Here is a 20,849-nt window from a genome sequence, read left to right as displayed (position 1 = left end):
ATGACCATTCCTTAGTGATTATTCTCCCTCTTGTCGCCGATCAGTGCAGACGCTAATTTGTGAACTAAAATTTTTCCAAACAAGAATATTGGAAAGAAAGAAACATCTTCCTCTAGAAAGAGGAAACTTTGTGATGAATGTAAAACTATATATCTTTTCTGTTGCTGATCCCTATACATCATGTGTGGGTTTTTGCTCCTGGGATAATCGTTGTTCCTATTGTAAACCTTTGACTGAGGAAACTTTCACTGAATATAAGACAGTTGGTTCCCGCCAGCGGACACTGACAATCGACTAGCCATCATTCATCGAGAGATCGATCGCTATCATCAGGCAGGAGTTCTCACCGTTCCTCATCATCGAGGTCGCATTCAAAGGGTTTTTCATCTATGGAGGATTGTTGAATGTCTCCTATTTGTTCAGATTCGAGCCATCACCATTCGTCGGATTCATATCATTTGGACTCACGCCATGCGAACGCTCATGTGACGAACAGCCAACGATCTTCCCGTACAGTTTCAAGAGCACCTCAGATTGCGGGTTTAAATCCTGACAGGGATTCGGCGAATATTGTACCTTAGCCTAGGAATATGGTAGTCATAGTGAGATACCACTTCAGCAACATACTTTGCCTACGTCATCGGTAACTACGGGGAATGTCATCTCCAATCAACAACCTAATTTTGAGTTGATGTTGCGAGCATTCACTACTGCGTTGTTGACTTACAGCAGCCGGCGACTACGGTACCTCTTGTACCTACGATGCCTATCCAGATACCAGTACCTACAGCTGCTGTACCGACTATTACTCCAAAACGTCGACGTGAGATGAAATATCTGGATCCGATGGGAGCTTTGATATCACCGAACCAGAGGTGAGGTGAAATTGGGTTTAACGTCGTACCTGAGAATATTTCGCTCATATGACGACCTGCATGCGTGTGTATACGTGTATGTGCGGCTGCTTGTACTAGCCCAGACTGAAGCTGGTTTTATAGTGCTAGCCCACTGAGATACCATGCTGCAGTGAAGCATGAATACCCCACTCAGACACATTATGCTGACTCCGAGCCGAGCAGTCCTTGTTGTACCCATTAATGCCGAGCGCCAGGCAGGGACCAACAAGTACCCTATTTTAACGTCTTTTGGTATGACGCGGTCGGGGATCGAACCCACAACCTTCCGCTCTCTGGGCGGACGCTCTAACCACTACACCACGGAGGCGGTCTCATGGATTGTGGAAAAATTAAAATCACCAAGAAGCATTTCAGCAGAAGATGGTATTTCATCTTATTGCATGAAGGGACAGGGTATGTCATCCATTACTTTACCACCAAGAGACATCACTCGCATGACAGGATCATTAGATTTGGCCTTCAAGAATCGTATAGCTCCTTCTGCTCGAACTTTACCCAGTGCAAACATCCAGTACATGGAGCTCTGATATACAAGCGGCGGTTGCCAAGGCAACCATGAAGAAGGTCTTGATTGATATGCGTTCAAAGTCTTTATCTTGTAAAGGCTCATACTCTTCTGAGACCAGATGACGTAAAACAACAGATAGATCGCATGCTGGAGGTCGGAACTTCCAAGATTGGTCAGCAAGTCTATAAGAACTCTCTTTGGTCTCATGTTGATACCGATACCTGTCGCTACCACGAATGGTTATGAGGTCTATCTTGCAACCCAAGGAAATGCATCTCCACACCCTATTTGACCCTTCCTTAATGGAAACCGTCTCCTGGATATTGCGGAGAACCATAGACAGGAGAACCTTAGTCTCCAGACACATATGCAATAAGAAACGACTCTCATCAGAAAAGTGAACCCTCCTCCATGATGCAATGTTCCAATGAATTTGTTGATTAAACCAGGTAAGTCGTGCTGCTTTGTGAGCTGGAGACATTTTATATGGTTGATGGGTCTTCTGGCCCTTGTATCCTGCTGCTTTCAGACAATTCCTGATGGTCCTGCAGGAAATGGCTCTCCTAGACTAACAACTAGTCTCTGAAATAAACATATTTTACTGAAAAAAAGTTCATAGTAAAAATATATAAAATATAATGAAAAGGAGCCCTGAGACTTTCTTCATTTTCAGAGACTAAACAAATCTGCAGAGGGATAATTTCTTGGAATTTCACAACACATGCAAAGATTCTTATCACCCACTACTGCTTTAATTTTGTGTGACAGGAATATTTACTGCCCCCACTGCCTCCCAGTCCTACTGCCAGTGGTGTGGGCCGGATTTGAGGTAATGAGTATCAAGTGTCGCCAAATCTGTTTTGAGAGCAAGCAGGGATACCAGTTAAGGGTAGCATCTCTTGATATTCCTATGGCTGGACAACTGGATCGCACCCAAAAAAAATCCAAAGTTATTTAAATTCTCCAAAATCCAAAGGTTGTGTCTGCACTATATGTGGAAGTTTAATTGATGTCGCATATATATAATGTAACAAGCAGAAAAAGTCATCAATATCCCCCGCAATTGCAAAATACTCGTCATGTATATGTCAGTTAGTTATGACTATGTCGAATGTTTTGGTGTGTATATAGCAGTGAGTGAGTGAGTTTAGTTTTATGCCACACTCAGCAATATTCCAGCTGTCTGTAAATAATAGAATCTGGATCAGAAAATCCAGTGATCAACAGTATGAGCATCAATCTACACAAATGGGATGCAATGATATGTGTCAACAAAGTCTGTGACTATATTACAAAGTGGATGGAGAGTATTGAAAGGTTTTTAAGTTCTGCTCCGGAAAAGAGCACTACCACCAATTTCAGTCAAAGTCAAACTTGTTGCCATGGAAACACAAACTATGTTTTATTCAGAAATCTAAAACTACCAAAAGGCACCAGTATATCACCAGACCTATCTATGTGCCATGGTTGGTGAAGAAATATTCAACAGTTTTAAAGTTCTGTTCTGGACAAGATGACATCCTCATAGCCACAGCCTCCATGGAAAGTTACGTTTCCATGGAAACCGGAAAAATAAAATTCATATCTGGGTCTAAACCCCCGAAAGGCACATCTATGGATCATACTTGACATATGTTCCAAGTTTGATGAAGCTTGCATGTATAATTTAGGAGATTTGCTTCGAACAAGATGACATTCTCATAGTCACAGCCTAAGTCATGTTTCCATGGAAACAACAAATAAGATTCATATCTGGGTCTAACCCCCAAAAGGCACATTTAGGGATCATGCTTGACATTTGTACCAAGCTATCACAAATAGTTGAGGAGATATGCTTCGGACAAAGCGTGACGGACGGACGGAAGTCGTTTCTATATTCCCCGCAACTTCGTTGTTGCGGGGGATGACAATATGCCGTCAGCTCCCCCGTGTCAATGTCTTTTCAAAGTTTACGGATAAAGTCAAAAATGCCTACATCGTTGAGGTACACTGCTTTGAGCCTAATGATTTATATTTCTCTGTTTGTCTCTTCATCATGCAAATCAAGGATGACATAACAATAACAGTAGCATGGCTTGTATTTTCTACTGACTTGTCTGAATAGGGAGAATTTCGAATGTCAGTGATTTTCCACTCCTGGATGGAGAACAAAACAACACATCTTCACCACTTAAGTACTTTTCAATCATTGTATTCTGATTTGGACGAATGCTATGTATATTTGCTTTCATCCTCATCAAAGTTCCAATTCATGTTTACCCTGAGATGGAAAACTTTTCGAAATGATCCCCTCTCCTCGCCAGTGTAAAATAAAACAGTTAAGGCAAATACTCAGATTTTATAAGTCATCAGGTCTTTCGTGTAATCACACACGTTGTTTGTCTGGAGTGAGAGGACAGGCAGAAGCAGGAGGTCTTGGCTCAGCGTGGGGTCTTGGGGAGTGGTTGGTGAGGCTCCCCAAGAGTTAATATTAAACACTAGTGACAGCTAGAGATTAACTGATAATTACAAGCCATATTCTGGCTTGTGAATTCAGCAGATTGGTACAGACCCTGAAGCTGAGGAAATCTAGACTTGCCACATTTTCTAGACTTGTGTGGGCTTTCTTTGATATATTTGCTTCAGGGTCTGTACGACAGACTATGGCTCTCCCTGCAGTGTTTGCCATGATGCAGAAAATCTGCATATTTGACGCACCAAATTATTTCAAATACGCAGTGAACTTAGATGGTTGCGTCATTGTTGACGCAATGCTACTGGGCTCTTTGTTCAGATAATCTAAACTTCTAAAACTAAATGTTTGCCACTGATCAGTGCTGATTAAATACCTGACCTGCCTTACCTCGTTTTTTTGTTGTTATTAATCAATCACAGCTGATGTCTCGATGAAAGTTCCAAACTGAAGTTGACTGTCAAAAACATGTCCATGACTCCCTCTCATTACACCTCCTAAATTTTTATGCCTGGGGCAAACACTGCCCTGGGAATCAAAGTTGCTTCAGTGATGTGCTTTAGTCCCAAGAACGGCACCTGTTTTCTTAATTCACAGAATTATAGGTCTATGATTTAGGTGTTGCTTAATTAACTTCCATATGTATAGAATGTGAAATACTCACCTTTCATTGCCTTCACCTCCACAGTAGCAGCCTTCTCTTGCCTTTTGTCAGTATTTTGAGTGATGTCAGTCAACCAAGGACGATCATATGGGTCGCATTTCTACATATAAGAATGTGAAAATATCAATCATCCTTGATTATTCAGCAAACAGTTAATACATATCACATATAAATTCACAATTTGAATTATACTTGTACATGCATGTTTCCAGAAACATCTCTCCCAAACACAGCCCATCCAAGACAGTTTATGCTCTGAGACAGGAAAATAACTGAAAATAATGTAAAGTTACCAAATGTTTACTTTTTCTGTCACCACAATTAGTATGCTGTAATCTTATATATTTTCATGGGGGCCAATTTTCGCGGAAAGTTTATAAAAGACCTGTTAGCGCAGGTTTTTTTCGCGCATTTCATACGCATGAGTGATGGTATCCATCACAACGTTTTCACAACCGATAGACATGCAATGATCAAAGCTAGCTGCCATAATTGAATCGTGTTTACAAAAAGAATCAGGTGAGGTGAGGTGAGGTGAAATTGGGTTTAATGTCGTGCTGGAGAATATTTCGCTCATATGACGACATGCCTGTGTGTGTATGCGTCTGTGCGGCTGCTTGTACTAGCCCAGACTGAAGCTGGTTTTATAGTGCTAGCCCACTGAGATACCATGCTGCAGTGAAGCATGAATACCCCACTCAGACAGATTTTACTGACTCCGAGCCGACCAGTCCTTGTTGTACCCATTAATGCTGAGTGCCAGGCAGGGACCAACAAGTACCCTATTTTAACGTCATTTGGTATGACGCGGTCGGCGATCGAAACCCGCGACCTTCCGCTCTCCGGGTGGTCGCTCTAACCATTACACCACGGAGGCGGTTAAAATAATCAGAGAGAGAGGTGGGATTACATATATATAATAGTGTCAACATGACCACACCTGTCCCATATGCGAGATCAACTGACAACGAATTAAGGAAGAATTGTCCTACTGGTTACAAAACAAGTGTGGTGAAATGTCAAGATGGGGAAATGTCATCTGGGGAATTGTCCTGATGGGGAAATGTCCTACACTCAAAAACATCATAATCCCCTTTCTCGCCGACATGTGTTCATTTGCTAAATGCTGTATAAGCCTATGATAATGATTAGCAATTGCTATCAAAACACTTTAAATACTTCTTCTGATTGACACTAAAGGTAGCATCTCGTAAGAAAAGCTAGTATTTGCTCAGTACTACTAAATTGGTTGAAATAATAGGTATATTGCGATTAAATAAAGTAATGACACACATGTGCATCACTCGCTGAACAAGAGGTGCCTTCTATTGAATATAAGCGGCTCTCGCTGTGAGAAACTGCCAATTACCTACCCCATAAACGCATCTTTTGCTGTGAGGAGCTGATTAATTTGCCCCATATATGCGGCTCTCGGCCTTAATGAGTTAAAGGAGTTTTAACAAGCATTGTCACTAAGGTGACATAACCCCCCCACTACAAATTATCAAATCCAACTTATAAAGTAATGAAAGTTTAAGATGAAGTTAAATGTCAACAAAAACATGACCAGTCAATCTCTCTTGATATCTTGCTCTTTAGTTGTTCAAACACACACATTCAAGACTGACTTTGACCTTGACATGTATGTCATAGCGTATGAAATATGCAAAAATAGTACTAAAGAAATTGCTTATTGAAAAACATTCAAAGGAAGTCTTGAAAGTCTATGAAGAAACTCCAGTGAACTGTTCTTGAAATATCTAGCTGACAATTCAGGTTGACATGCTGAAACCTTCAAAGTGTCGTCGTGACCCTGAAAATTATGCCAAGGTCACAAAAATTGACTGGGCCCTGGGCCTTCCCTAGATATAGCTTGGTGTCAAATATGAAGAAAATCCAGTGAATATTTGTTGCGATATCTTGCTGACTATCTTAACATGCAATTTAACATGCTGAAATCTTCAAAGTGTCTCTGTGACCAGGACAATTAAGTGAAGGTCACCAAAATCGACTGGGCCCAGTGCCTTCCCTTGATGAAGCTTGGTGTCAAATATGAAGAAAATGTAGTGAATGGTTCTTGAAGTATCTTGCTGACAAGCATAACATGAAGGTTAATATGCTGAAATCTTCAAAGTGTCCCTGTGACCTTGAAAATTAAGTGAAGGTCACCAAATTTGACTGGGCTCTGCATCTTCCCGAGATAAAGCTTTGTATTGAATATGAAGAAAATCCAGTGAAGAGTTCTTGAGATAGCTTCACATGAAGGTGAAACGTTAAAGTCCCCTTGTGACCTTGAAATGACCTTTCTTATACTGTGATGAACCTAGGTACCAAAAGAATCAAGTGAACAGTTCTTAAGATATTCCGATTCGTATGTACGGACAGAGCCAAATACTATATCCCCCGCTTCGCACTAAACATTATAGTTGAGCAGATAACTGAAAATTTCAAGAGAATCGTTCACTTCCAGGAAACAAGCACCAAAACTGACTCACATACTCCTTGGGGATTACTCTTTTGATAAAACCTGTTAACCACCTAAAAATTCAAGATGGCTGCCATTGAATATAAAGAAATATTGCATTTCGCAATAAAATCGCAGAGACCTGTCATATTTGAAAGCTCTTGGTGTCAAATCATACATTTCTTAATATGTAGAATCCAAATTTTGAACCTTGGACTCATTCACTGGCTTCCTTGTACCATATATTAAACCAAAAATCCTAATATTTTGCAAAATAAAAGGTTCACATTACATCTGACTCTGCTAAAATGTATGGTAATTTATATCGCAGTTGTGTTTGAGGTTTTGTATGTGTAGCATCTTTCTGTGCAATGCTTTCAAACTGGATGTGACACAAAGAGGGTTAGTGCGTGGTGGGTGTAGGGCAGTGCTGGTGGGGTTGGACATTGAGAGACTTGCAGCGGAGGGGTAGAGTATTAGTCATCTTCCACTGAAAAGTGCATACTGTTTGTCCGATTTAATGTTTTCAAATAAAATGAAATAAAAACATTTTAACTATTTTTTCATTTATGATTGTTATTGTAAAAAACAACAACTGTAAAATCACAAAAAAATAAAATACAACATTTATTTGTGAAAGTAGCCATGATTTATTGTGGGTGCTAATGTCAGTTTGACGGAATTCATCCTCCATATTTCATTGACCTCTGACTTTGTATTATGAATCAAGTAATTAATTTTAACATTTTATTCTTGTTACCATTGCTATTTGTCTACATGGTATGTGATTAAAAAATATAAATAACAGGTTTATAACAAACGAAACATGCTTATGAGATATCACAATTAAATGTTAATTTGTATGCAAATATTTGAGTTATGTTCTGTCAAACATGTTGACGTTATCAACGACATGAATATATATAGTATAATATATACGTAAACAAAACCTTGATATATATTAATATTTAGATTGGTTTGTATTTAACATGTACTTTTATACCCTCGTATTTTTCATCATAAATAAGTTCTCTCTGTTGTCGTTTAAGAGTGGAAGTTGATGTAAGTTTAGCGATCGTCATTTCCGTCAAACAAATGTCAGCAATACGATGTCATACCAACATTCATGGGATTGTCAGAGGTCCTTTCCTTCCCGACGAAAACACTATTTGTCGCTAGATGTCACTCTTTATCGTCTGCAAACACGATGGCATCGGACGAGAACTGTGAAAATAGTCTCTGTCAAAAAATGTTACGTTCGCAACAACTGACAATACAACACGACTTTTTCAAAAGATCGATGTATCGTGATGTTCATTTATGAAATGTTTCTTGATATTGCTAAATGCTGGAAAATGGTGCATTCTGAACCGTCATGTCCACAATCGAAGTCGATTCTTCTTGAATTGAAATAAATGTGTTGCTAGCGTCATTTTAAAATGGAAACAAATTTGCGAACATCATTTTTCTGACATATCTTGATGCGAACGTTAGTAATACCTTGATGAGAATGTAAATAATTTGACAGATGCACCTGACGCGAATGTACATTTACAAATCCTTTAATCTTACCTGCATGGAAAATACTTAAACTTCATTGGTCAGTGACACTTAAACGAGTTTCCGTGTCCCCATCCAAGGAGGGTGACAACTGGAAAAAATATTACGAGCTGCCACGGTAACCTAATATTGCTATCGTGTAAGTATAATGCATGTTTTCTACGAACATATTTAACATAATAATTAGCTTTGCTAAGCACTTTGGGTTACCTGGCTGGATACATTTTACGTAGGACTGACTGACTGAGTTTGGTTTTATGCCGCTTTTAGCAATATTACAGCAACATCACGGTGGGGGACACCAGAAATGGGCTTCACACATTGTACCCATGTGGGGTTTTACGTAGCAGACAGTTTGACAAGTCACCACTGACTTTCCGCGGTACATGCCACTTTGATTGTAAAAACAAATTGTTGGCAATTAATTGTCAAATATGACTTCAATGAGTCATTAACGCGGGTCTTGGGGTTATGGATGACAAGGCTGTAATCTGTTCGTGATTACTGAGAAAAATGTGAAATTGGTGCTATCGCGGTAGGCGCGAAAAACGGACCCTCACGAATGTGGTAAGCAGACGTTGTATGGAATGAGGTAATGCCATTTCACTCATGGTTTCTACGTTGTTATTGTAAACAGTTTTAATGAATGAAAATGGGACTGAATTTAATCAAATAACATGTGTTTTCTGACAACATATATTCTCGGATGGCAGTGTTTACCCGCGCAATTACGCGGTGTGTTGCATCACAGCAAACGTTGTAAGTACTCGGCTGATGGCATGTCCTTATGATAAAGTTATTACGACGTTTTGCTGTTCAGCTATTATTATTGAAAAAAACTCTGCAGGTTTTTTAAGCATCTGAAAAACCATGGATATGTACAATCAACACTTTTAATCTGCAATCTGCACTGAATTTCACCAATTTACAACGTGATTAACAAGAGCTCAACAGCGGATTTGTTGATGTGCTATTTTCGATGACATGAATATGTGTGATCACTGGGCAACTTTTATATGGAGCCATGGATTACCCCGCGGTTTAACCGAATCCACGGTATCGCGAAGAGCATTATTGCAAGGGATGACTGTATATGAGTGAGTTGATATAATGTAAGTAAATTAAACGATTGGTAAGAGTGGGTTCTCAAGGACCAAAAAAAAACAGAAACATCGTCACCTTGACAGTATCCTGAAAGTAGTATAGGGAATGGTGGAACGGGCTCGCAAAGGAAAAAATAATGATAAAATAAGAAGGAAAGGAGAGGTGCACTATGCATTTGACTATATATAGAGACAGCACAGAAAAACAACAACAGTATGTCGACGGGGTTTGGACCACATGTGTTGTTTCTACACCTCCAAAAAACAGGGGCTTCCCGGAAAACCACCAGCAAAGGTGCACTCAAATTAGAGATACACAGGTACATAGGTATAGAACACAACAAAATGCCAGGATCCAAGCTATCGCACGAAGCCTATGCCGAGATCTGATCAGGTCGTTTGTCCCTTCGGGAAGCGAAGAGGAAGTACCACATATCGCAAGCCAGATATACACGAATCCAAGGTGGCCCTGACACGGCAGAAGTGTCCCCACGTGTTGCTTTCCGAACGGGAGAAACAAATCCTGGAGAAATCGGGACACACCTACCAGATCCATTGCCAGTTTCTCGAACTCTATTTGCTGTGCTTTCGCCATTTCTTAGAAGACTGCAAAATAGTCGATTTCTTTTACATCTACCCATCCAACCAATTTCGACCCGTGGCAGGCAAACTCCGAAGCTTACTTGCCGTCGACTGCTGCCCGGAACCCAAGGACGGACACAACCGATGCACCAACTGCCTCGCTGCCATATCAGAACTCACCACTCACTTCGAACGAGACAACTCTACATGCAAGTGTGGCGCCATCGACCAATGCGTTGGCAGCAAGAAATGCGTTCTCTGGAAAAAGAAAGCGATAGACTACACACCCCAGGAGGAGTGACTCCCACTCGAGATTCCAGAAGAAACCACGATCCCCTAATGTCTCTCAAAAATTGAGAACCTGTACGACGACAACTGCCTCTTGTGGTGCGATACCAACGCCTCCTCGACAAGTTGGCGGACAATTGTCCATGCGAGAAAGAATCTTGCAATTTCCGGCAGCTATCGGGAAAAGCAGAGCCACCACGGGGACGGAGCAATATTCGGCATACCCCCTTGCCCAACTACGGCGGGTCCAAGGATATGGAAGTGGCAGCAGCCCCTCCGTGCACCGGAAACCGAAAAGCTGCAGACGTTCCGGAAGGAATGTACACGTACAAAAACTTTGCCGTAGCGAAATACGAAGGGAAGAACCGACTGTTGCTGCTACTCGATTCGCCAACGACCGGAGAAACGATTCCGGTCTACAGCTACAAGATACGAGAAACGATTAAAGATGCCGGCAGAATAGAACACCTATGGTTGCAGGCTCGGCAAAATCTGCCACTCGCCCATATCGAACAGGAAAGACGATCGAGAAGTCGAGTTGCTGCTCCCAGAGACCAAGCGGGAATAGCTTCTATCGAGAACACACACACGTTGCTCTTCGGAACAGATGTACAATAGATATTTTTTCTACTGCATGTGGAAGGGGTGCACGAAGGGGTGGACCGTGAAAAATGTTTGGGGCGTTTCTCTCTTCTTCTCTTCGTGGACTGATGTGCTGTGCTTCCAGATCTTGTGGACGACCTTCCAGAGAAAATTGGCAGCTAGTGAAATATAGGCCCATCTTTGCGTCGGTTCCACCATCTGCACCACCTTCTGGATAATGAAATGGGTCTCTTCTTGTTCCTCCTCGACGGCTTTCCTTCTGAAGTTCTTCGTCGTTGATGTCCAGCCTAGACAAGACGTCGACCAACATATTCGTGGTTTGCCTCGCACGAGTCTCGATATTCCCCAGGCGGTTGTAGAAGTCCTGGATGGTTGACAACGTACTACCGGGTATTGGTACTTTCGATCTATCTCTTGTCACCTTTTGTGGCAATGGTTCGACGACCGGCAACAATACTTCTGGTGGTGGTGGTACTTCTTCTTGACTGGCGGCATCGTTGTGGTTTCCTCGATCGGATCTCGCAATATGTCAGAGTCTTTTCGATCCAATACTGAAACGCTTTTTGGTCTCGGCTGCCGACAGCACACCTCGAAGTGCACGTATTTCTTGGACTCGGTCTTGACAGCTCTTTTTTCGGAGGCATGTTGAATTTTTCCTATCTATATATATTTTCCATACTTCCCATATGTCTATATGGAAGTTCCTATTTTCCTCTGCATACCTATTTTGGGAAAGCCCAGTTTTTCCTCCATCCCACTGCAAACCCAGCGAAAAAAACTTACCGCACAATCCCAGGAATATGCTTGCTTTTGCTAGATTTGTTACAATTTGCTACGATTATTAACAAACCCATCCAAAGATAGTATTGCAAAATTATGTAAATACATTAAGTCTTTACTGAATAAAGAATCGAATCGAATCGGTACAATAAATTTCACAACAGGCTTTACTTAATCCCTTGGTAATCCCCCCATTGTTAGCTAGTTAACCACACGTGACTGCTTCCCACCTTGAAACAAAGGTAGGGGACACAGTGAGGACACCCTGTAGACTTTTCCAATTAGTGTGCACACAATGCCTACAATGAGATTAGGGGAGTAAAGAGAACTTGTCCAGTTATGTTTTGAACACTTACATGCATTTAATTTTGGAAGAACCTTTTCACATGAGAAGGAGACTAAAGAGTAGAATGAGTGAGATTATTCAAAGTGAGAAGGAAATGTAGTGCTTTAACCCTCTGGATGCCACAGGGACATATATGTCCTTCCCCTTCAACCCTCAATTTCAAGTCCAATAAATATCAAAATATCCCACGCACACAAATACACTTCACAGTTTCGAATTCTGCGGGAAATTTCCTGTTTCTTGATACCATCCACTATTATTTTAGACAAAGCTCAAGTGCTGAAAATGACCTTTCAAAATAGGCTTCATCGAAAATGTCGCCATTTTTGACACAGTACGAAATCGCGATTCACAGCGTTATTTGCTGTATATTTTGAAATGTGAAAATAGGATAATTACTGGGAGTATTGAATTTCAAAAATAACATATTCATGATCACTGATATCAGTTTTACATGAAATCGCTAATTATAATTCTGAAACGTTGCCGATGAATCTAGAATCGGTTGGGATATTTTCGAAAATGCACTTGCACTAGCGCCGTTATAGCTTTCCGCCATATTGGATAGTGTTTACAAAATCCGTTTTAGCGAGGCGGTGTTGAGGCGTCTATTACATCACGTATATTTCATATTCAGCTTCGAAAAATGCATCACTGAATTCCCCATACATTTTAAAATCAAATTGCAACTGGTCTTTGTCACCAAAACCAACTGTCCAGATAAAATGAGACGAAACATATTGGGTGTGAAAACGAACGCTGTGCTCGAAAGACTGCGCTGGTTCGAAATGTTAACAAAGACAAATTCCGATTTTACACTGCATAGCATTTTCTGAAATTTTTCAACATTCATCCATCTATTCATAGCTTGCAATGGCTCAATACGTTTGGAATATACATGGAAAGAGTATCGTAGTAAGAAATAGGAAATTATAAATAGATACAATGCAATGATTTGATAATTCATAAGAAATTGTCAAAGTTTCTGTGCGGCATGACCTTGTCCTTGTAGTGATGAGTGATTAATAGGTAATTTTGAAATTATAACAATTAAATTAAGTTTCCGTGCAGCGTGACGCCATGACTGACGCAAAATCACGCAGAACGACAACTGTAATTATCAGCATTTCTGGCTTCTTCTCTTACTTACGGTGAAAACGATAAAAACATATAACAATGCACAGATAGTCAGAATCATTCTGATTACTTACATGTCACATTTATGTACAAACGATCCCTGAATCAATGGAAGGGTCCTCACAAAATCCTGTGTATCCTTGACAGCAAAGCCGCCATTTTGTAAGAAATAGGTCAACGATAGTGATGTCATACGTCAACATTGTTGTACATATTAGGCAATTTCTTTGAGGTGAAGGTCGGTTGAACAAGAGTAAACACAATCGCCCAATCCTTCCGATTACACTGTCAGTATTATGATGTATATTTTGCGGATAGTTCAGATACTTTTTTATGAAACTGACCTCAGTATCTACATTTAGCCTTGTCCAATATCATATCATACGTGCATATAGGATTTACGGTGTTTTGTTCTTTGAAAGTTTTTGATTGATTGAATCATATTTACATAAGAAATTGACACATTTAGTGCAGTACACCATATTCTAAACCTTTACTCAAGTGTTAGAAGATCAAACGTAGCCATAACTGCAATTCCAACCTTAGTTCCTATGATGTACAATATTCATTGCATTTGAACTACTATTGCAGTTTCACATGAGCAGGTTAATGAACGGCGATTTGATTAAACCTTATATGTAAAACTGATAATAATTAATGAAAATGATTTATGTATGTATATGAAATGTATATGCACACACATTTAAAGGAATTGTGTTGTTCATTACACATTCTTGTGTCGCTTTTTAGAGAAAACAATGATGTATATTGATTGGCCAGGTGCGCGTTTGTCGGAAACGTTTTATGATTCACTATCATTGTTTTCGATATATATAATCAATTCATATTCGATTTAAAAATATTGTGATGACAGGATATCAAACTCTAACTATATTTATACGAAAATTGTTTAAAAATATATATACCATGTCATGTCTTAATTAATTTGGACAAATCTTACATCCATATTCTAATATTTAGTACGTACTAGTTCCATATATAAAAAGCTATCTTTTTGCATCTTCCATTGCATACTTATGAAGAGAAATAGCTACATAGTCATAAATAAAGAAAATTCTTATCCTAAACAAAATATTCGGGTGTTGTGAAATGTTATTTTTCATTTTCGTTAAATTGATGCCAAACAGGTGCGCGTGTTGCTCATGATAAGATAATTGTTGATATATTCAGGACACTATTTCATTGGAAAAACCAGTCATTTTATGTTATGTCTAAAGAGTGTTAATTCTGACAAAGAAGCCGAGTCCTTTCACACAGTAAATGGAAATTAGGTGAGATATATACTAATCAGCATACCAATGTCGTCCTTTTCCGACGTCGCAAAATGCATAAAACAAGCAATGACGTCAACTAAAATGTTGTATTATTTTCAGCAATTTCATTACATTCGAAGATATGGCTGGTATTCTGGTAATAACGATGCACAATTAGTCAACATACATCTACACAAACAGGAGAATATTGGAATCTAAGAACTAACTTATATATCGGATAGGGCCATTCAAATCGCTATTACGTGCTTTCACATGTAGTACGTTGTCATCTTTTCTTATAAACTGTGAAACTACCAAAGCGTATCCGCTCACATTGGGGAACTTTGAATTGGAATAGTTTGGTTCACCGAGAACAAAAAATAACGAAAATATAGCGTCCGTATCCACAACAAATTCTCTCCATGTGAACTGAGTTACATTGACCTAGTATTAAGCATAACGGAGTTATGCTCCCTTATCCTTATATCGTGTATGGCCTCTCTGTCGTTGTCTGGCGTCATAGAAGAAAATCCATTTTGACATTTATTGCGAGTCATTTTTAATGTTGAGCGCATAATGTTATGCATAAGCACATAAATCCAATTCATATACACTTATGTCGTTCAGATATCAGGCTGTATTTTCTTAGCTCACTCTTTCGGAAAGATGCCAAAATAAAAATTAGTAGCACAGTGCTTTTATCGGTCTTGCGATAAAAAGCGGAGAAATTTACTGTTTTTTAACGCATAACAAAAATTTGAACAACATTTAGAAAGGTCTATTTCTCAAACCGCAGAGGTTGTTGCACTTATATTTATACCAACGGATAGGAAATTTAATATTCTACATTTCTGTGTAATTTTATAGCCGTACGTAAATCCAGCACCACGCGAGCGCAATTCTCGCACAACGTTCACTTTTCAAAGCATATGAAAATGTGCGCCTGAAAAAAATCTCGGCAGCCAGGGGGTTAAAATGCTTGTAACCAAACTTTTGGTTGGAAATCATGTCAAATCCAAAGAAAGTTAAATACTTCATATCACAGAAAGGATGACAGCAGACTGGAAGTGTGTCCGAAGTGGCTACCTCGGCAAGTGTACTACTGTCGGGCAGTTAGTTCGGAATCAGTCTCTACACAACAGTCAAGGCCTTCCATTCCATGAAGAGCACACTCTACAAGCAGAGACGGAAGATAACCCAGCTGGTCTTCTGTCTACTGCCAAACACCACACCTATGAACGTCTACTATGTCTCTTGAACGGCAAGGTGCAGCAGACAACAGGATCGCCCCTTCAGCTTGACATCATCCAGACAGACTTTGAAATCACCGCCATCAGCGCTGTTGCGACTGTCTTCCCCAACTCTGGTGTCCGTGCATGCTATGTCCACTATCAGCAAGATCCGGAGATTCATAGATAGATAAGGAGAGCAGCAGCACTTCCCCTCCTCCCAGTAGCCATGGTCAAAGACGTCTGGATTGAGATCATGGACGATGCCCCTGCCATTCGACAGAAAGATGAGTTCCATGACTACATGACCAGCACCTGGGTTGATGATCATGCCAAATTTCGTGCCGGAGGACGAATAATCATCTCCAGTGATGGCATTCACACCTCAACAAGATCGTCCAATGAGCACACCTGAACATTTTCTCTTTTGTGAAAGTGTTACAGAGGATGGAGAAGGCTGAGAGGAACAAGATGGTCCAGATGGCGCATGGTCCCCCCACCCCGCAAGAGGCAGTACACATAACTTGACCACAGGCTCACACGAATCAAGGATCAAATGATATCTGGGGTGAAGACACCACTGGAATTCCTGTCAGCTGCCGGACACTTAATCAAATTAGCGTAAATGTATGTAAATTGTGTAAAACATTAATGTTATAAAAATGTGTAAAACATTAAAGACACAATAGTGTGAAATAGGTGTACAAAATCGGTGTACGAAAAATGAATGAAAACAAAAATATGAACACTAATGAATCACAAATAAATGGTTCATCAACATAGAAAGTCTTTGTTCAGGGCTCCAGATAATTTTTCAACATCAGTAGTACATATATATATTTCACATACACAGGATATGTTTACAGGGCTGTTTTACAGTCACTTGATACACAACACTACCACTATACATTACATGTGACCTGCTGAATGAATATCATCATTACCCCAGTATACTAACTTAGAGACATTCTCAAAATGTCACATACTGATCACAATTCCATCATATTACTAACCACAGCAATAATATTACCTATATTTCACCTAAGTTATAGTTACATGCTTTAAGGTGAAATACCAAAAATCTTACTATATATATATGTTAGGTTCGTTAATTATTACCATTGATTGTTCCATACACAAATCACACAACATGTCGACTGGGTGACGACTGCGACAAGACTGCCGCCCTTTATTCCCTGACCTGTACATTGCACGTGCAGCATGCGATAATGTTTGTGACGACTAATCATATAATAGCGTCAGGCTGCGGTAGTCTGATGACCTACAATTTTTAATGCAATTATTTTAACAGTTATAACATCCGCCTCCTCTAAGATTTAAGTTACTTTGGATGTAGGCAGTCCTTAAACAAAATTTCTTATAATAAACTTAAATCTTATGAGTTTAACAGCAAAGGAATAAAGACTTGCTTCAAATTAAATGTCCTCTGTTTATACTGAAAGTAGTAAAATAAAAGTTAAAGTCCATCATTTAACTATGTCACTGACAATGTCACTTTGACCTACACTAGGTCACACTGACTGACAAACAAGTTATTTTGACACAAAGTCTCTGAAATATGCTGGCGGTTGTCTCACTCTGGTTGAGCGTCGTAGCACAGGTGTGAGAGGTAAGGATACTTCCGTCCCCTCCTCTGGTAGCACAGACACATCTTGTGCTTCACTTGTAGCAGTTTCAACACTAGGCACATCAACAACAACATTATTATCTTGTTTTATTGTTGCCTCCTCTGCAGATCTATACACATCACAAACAGGATCTGATAGTGGCACTCTAGCTCTCACATGATCCACATGCCTCCTAACCACTCTACCATCGGTCAACTTGACGATGTATGACAATGGACCGGTTACACTATCAATCTGCCCACTTATCCACTTAGGCCCTGATGTGAAATTCCTAACCCACACATGGTCAGAAACTTGAAATTCTCTGCATTTCACTTTTGAAGACTGTTCCACCAATTTACGTTGGCTTTTTTTCACCTTCTGCTCCAGATTTGGAAACATTAAGTCCAATCTAGAACGTAGCCTTCGTCCCATGAACAACATCGACTGTGATATCCCTGTTGTAGATTGTGGTGTTATTCTATATGCGAATAACATTCTGTGAAGTTTGGTAGCAACTGAGTCACCTTCACTTTTCTTCAATCCCTCTTTAACTATCTGCACTGCTCTCTCAGCTAACCCGTTTCCAGCTGGATGATTCGACGAAGTGGTGATGTGCTCTACACCATTCTTTGACATGAACATGGCAAATTCCTCCCCCACAAAAGCTGTAGCATTATCCGTTACAACTGTTTCAGGTAATCCGTAGGCAGCAAACAGTCGACGTTACTGGAACACATTCAATCCACTTGGAATATGCGTCAATGATCACCAGGAACGTATGTCCCATGAATGGACCAGCATAGTCCATATGCACTCTTTGCCAGGGTTTCGAAGGATACTCCCAAGGATGTAGAGGCGCGTTGCTTGGAGAGTTTCTGTTTTCTTGACAACTGTCGCAACTGTTGACAATGTTTTCTACATCCGTATCAAGATGAGGCCACCATACATAGCTACGGGCGAGGCCTTTCATTCTGGTTATTCCCGGGTGTGACTGGTGAAGTTCAGACAGTATCACTGGTCTGAGAGTTGCAGGGATCACTACTCTTGAACCTCTCAATAGGCATCCATCCATGGCGCTCAGTTCAGTTCTAACTTTGTAGTACTGTTCTAAGTAGGTTTCAAGATTACTTCCGTCCAGGCCAACCTCGGATCACATATTCGCGAACAAGACACAATGTTTTGTCTTTTCCGTTTCTTTGCGAATATCTTCAGATCTCACGGGTAGTGTTTCTTCAAGTTGATGAAGCATGAGTACTGTCATTTCAGGTTTAGGTTCACCTGTATCTGGAGCTGGTAACCTACTCAATGCATCCGCATTGGTGTGAGCTGTACCTTTCTTATGCACAATTGTGTAGTCATACGCTCTCAGTAGTATAGACCATCTCTGCACTCTGGGTGAAACCATCTGAGGCACAGGGTTATGTTCACTGAATAATGAGATCAATGGCTTGTGATCTGTAACAATCTGGAAATGTCTACCATACACATATTTGTGAAACTTGCGAAGTCCAAATATCACACTCAAGCCTTCTCTATCCAACTGTGAATAATTCTGTTCTGCTTTAGACAGTGTCCTAGAAACAAAACTGATAGGTCTTTCTGTACCATCAGGTAATCTGTGTGCTAACACCACTCCAACACCATAGGGCGATGCATCACACTGTAGTAGTAGAGGCTTGCTGCTGTCGAAGTGTATGAGTACATCTGATGATTGTAGGAGTCTCTTGGACTTCTCAAATGCTTGGCATTCAGGCTTTCCCCATTTCCACTTGACATCCTTCTGGAGCAACTTGTACAAGGGAGAGAGTGTGTCTGGTAGATTCGGCAGGAATCTATAATAGTTCAGTATCCCAAGATAAGCTCTGCGTTCTTTCACATTCTCTGGTTTCTTGGCATTCTGAATTGCTGAAATCTTCTTCTCCACTGGGTGAAGGCCTTCACTGTCTAATCTGTATCCCAGATATTCCACCTCATCAGCTAAGAACACACATTTGTCCTTTCTCAAGCGCAGTCCTGCATCCGACAATCTCTGCAACACTTGATCCAAGACTTGCAAATGTTTATTGTCATTCATCCCTGAATTGATAATGTCATCAAGGTATCCTGCAGAACGTTTTATTCCTTGCAGTAGGTTTTCAATCATTCGCTGGAATATAGCAGGTGCAGAAGAAAATCCAAAGGGTAGTCTGGTATATCTGAATAATCCTCTGTGTGTATTGACCACAACATACTTCCTAGACTCCTCATCCAACACAAGCTGTTGATATGCATGACTCATATCAAGTTTTGAGAACTTCTGCCCTCCTGATAGTCTAGTACACAAGTCTTCCAAGGTAGGTATCGGGTACTGCTCCAATTTTGAGGCACGGTTCACTGTCAGTTTGAAGTCCCCACAGATTCTGACAGTTGAAACTGGCTTTAGCACTGGAACAATAGGACAGGCCCATTCTGAGTATTTCACTGGCTCAATAATACCTTCCTGGAGTAAGCGATCTAGTTCAACGTCTATCTTCTGGCGATACGGCATCACGGCACTGATCTTGCTTTGTAAAACTTAGGGGTAGCGTCTGGATGCACATAAATATGAGCTTTAAACCCTTTCAATGTCCCAAGACCTTCTTCAAAAATAGCAGCATGTTTATCTAACACATCTTGAAGTGACAAAGTAGCAGTTTGGACAAAACGCACAGAAGAATCTCTCAAGTCAAAGTTCATTGCTGATATCCATGTTCTGCCTAACAGATTCGGCCCAGTACCTCGCGATAAGGCCACTTGTAGTGTGTAAGATTGACCTTGGTATGTAACATCCACAGCTGTGAAACCTTTCAAGTATACTTCCTGTCCGGTGTAACTTGTAAGTGGTACACAGTTATCCTGCAACACTGATGTCATAAGTCCAAGTTTATTTGCAGTTTCTTCATTTACAATTGTCACTGGACATCCTGTATCAATCTCAAATGTTACTGGAATGTTTACAACATCAACAGTGATGAAATATGGCTCAGGGTACTTGGAGTTACTCCGAAAGTTCTGTGTGGTAACATGAAATAAAGAATTCTCAAACAAATCCTCAGGATTCTCACTGTTTCCAGATTCAGTCCTTACAGTATTCACTTTCTGTTTAGAACTTCGTGTATATTTCTGAGTTGAAGATTTCTCTGATCTACACACTTGCTTAACATGTCCTCTCTTGCCACAGTAATGACATTTCTCATTCTTGTAAAAACACAAGTTTGGCTTATGATTAGTTTTACCACATCTGAAACAAGGCTTCTGACCCTCACCATGACCATTACGTGACTTCTGAACAT

At 40.2% G+C, this 20,849-nt stretch overlaps 1 protein-coding gene across 2 annotated transcripts in view; it reads right to left on the bottom strand.

Annotated features, from left to right (window-relative positions):
* The window catches only part of LOC124279517 (zinc finger protein 318-like), a 98,534-nt gene that overhangs the window by 46,472 nt on the left and 31,213 nt on the right, over nucleotides 1-20,849 (bottom strand). For both annotated transcript variants that reach the window (XM_046715344.1, XM_046715345.1), the window contains exon 4: nucleotides 4,542-4,641. In XM_046715344.1, coding sequence (XP_046571300.1) covers nucleotides 4,542-4,641 — 100 coding nt within the window. The remainder of the gene's footprint in view (nucleotides 1-4,541; nucleotides 4,642-20,849) is intronic.

Source organism: Haliotis rubra, unplaced genomic scaffold, assembly GCF_003918875.1.
Source record: "Haliotis rubra isolate DU_JTF1 unplaced genomic scaffold, ASM391887v1 Scf251, whole genome shotgun sequence".
Lineage (NCBI taxonomy): Eukaryota > Metazoa > Mollusca > Gastropoda > Lepetellida > Haliotidae > Haliotis > Haliotis rubra.
The sequence above is the reverse complement of the archived record's forward strand: the minus strand, read 5'-3'. Positions and strand labels throughout refer to the sequence as shown.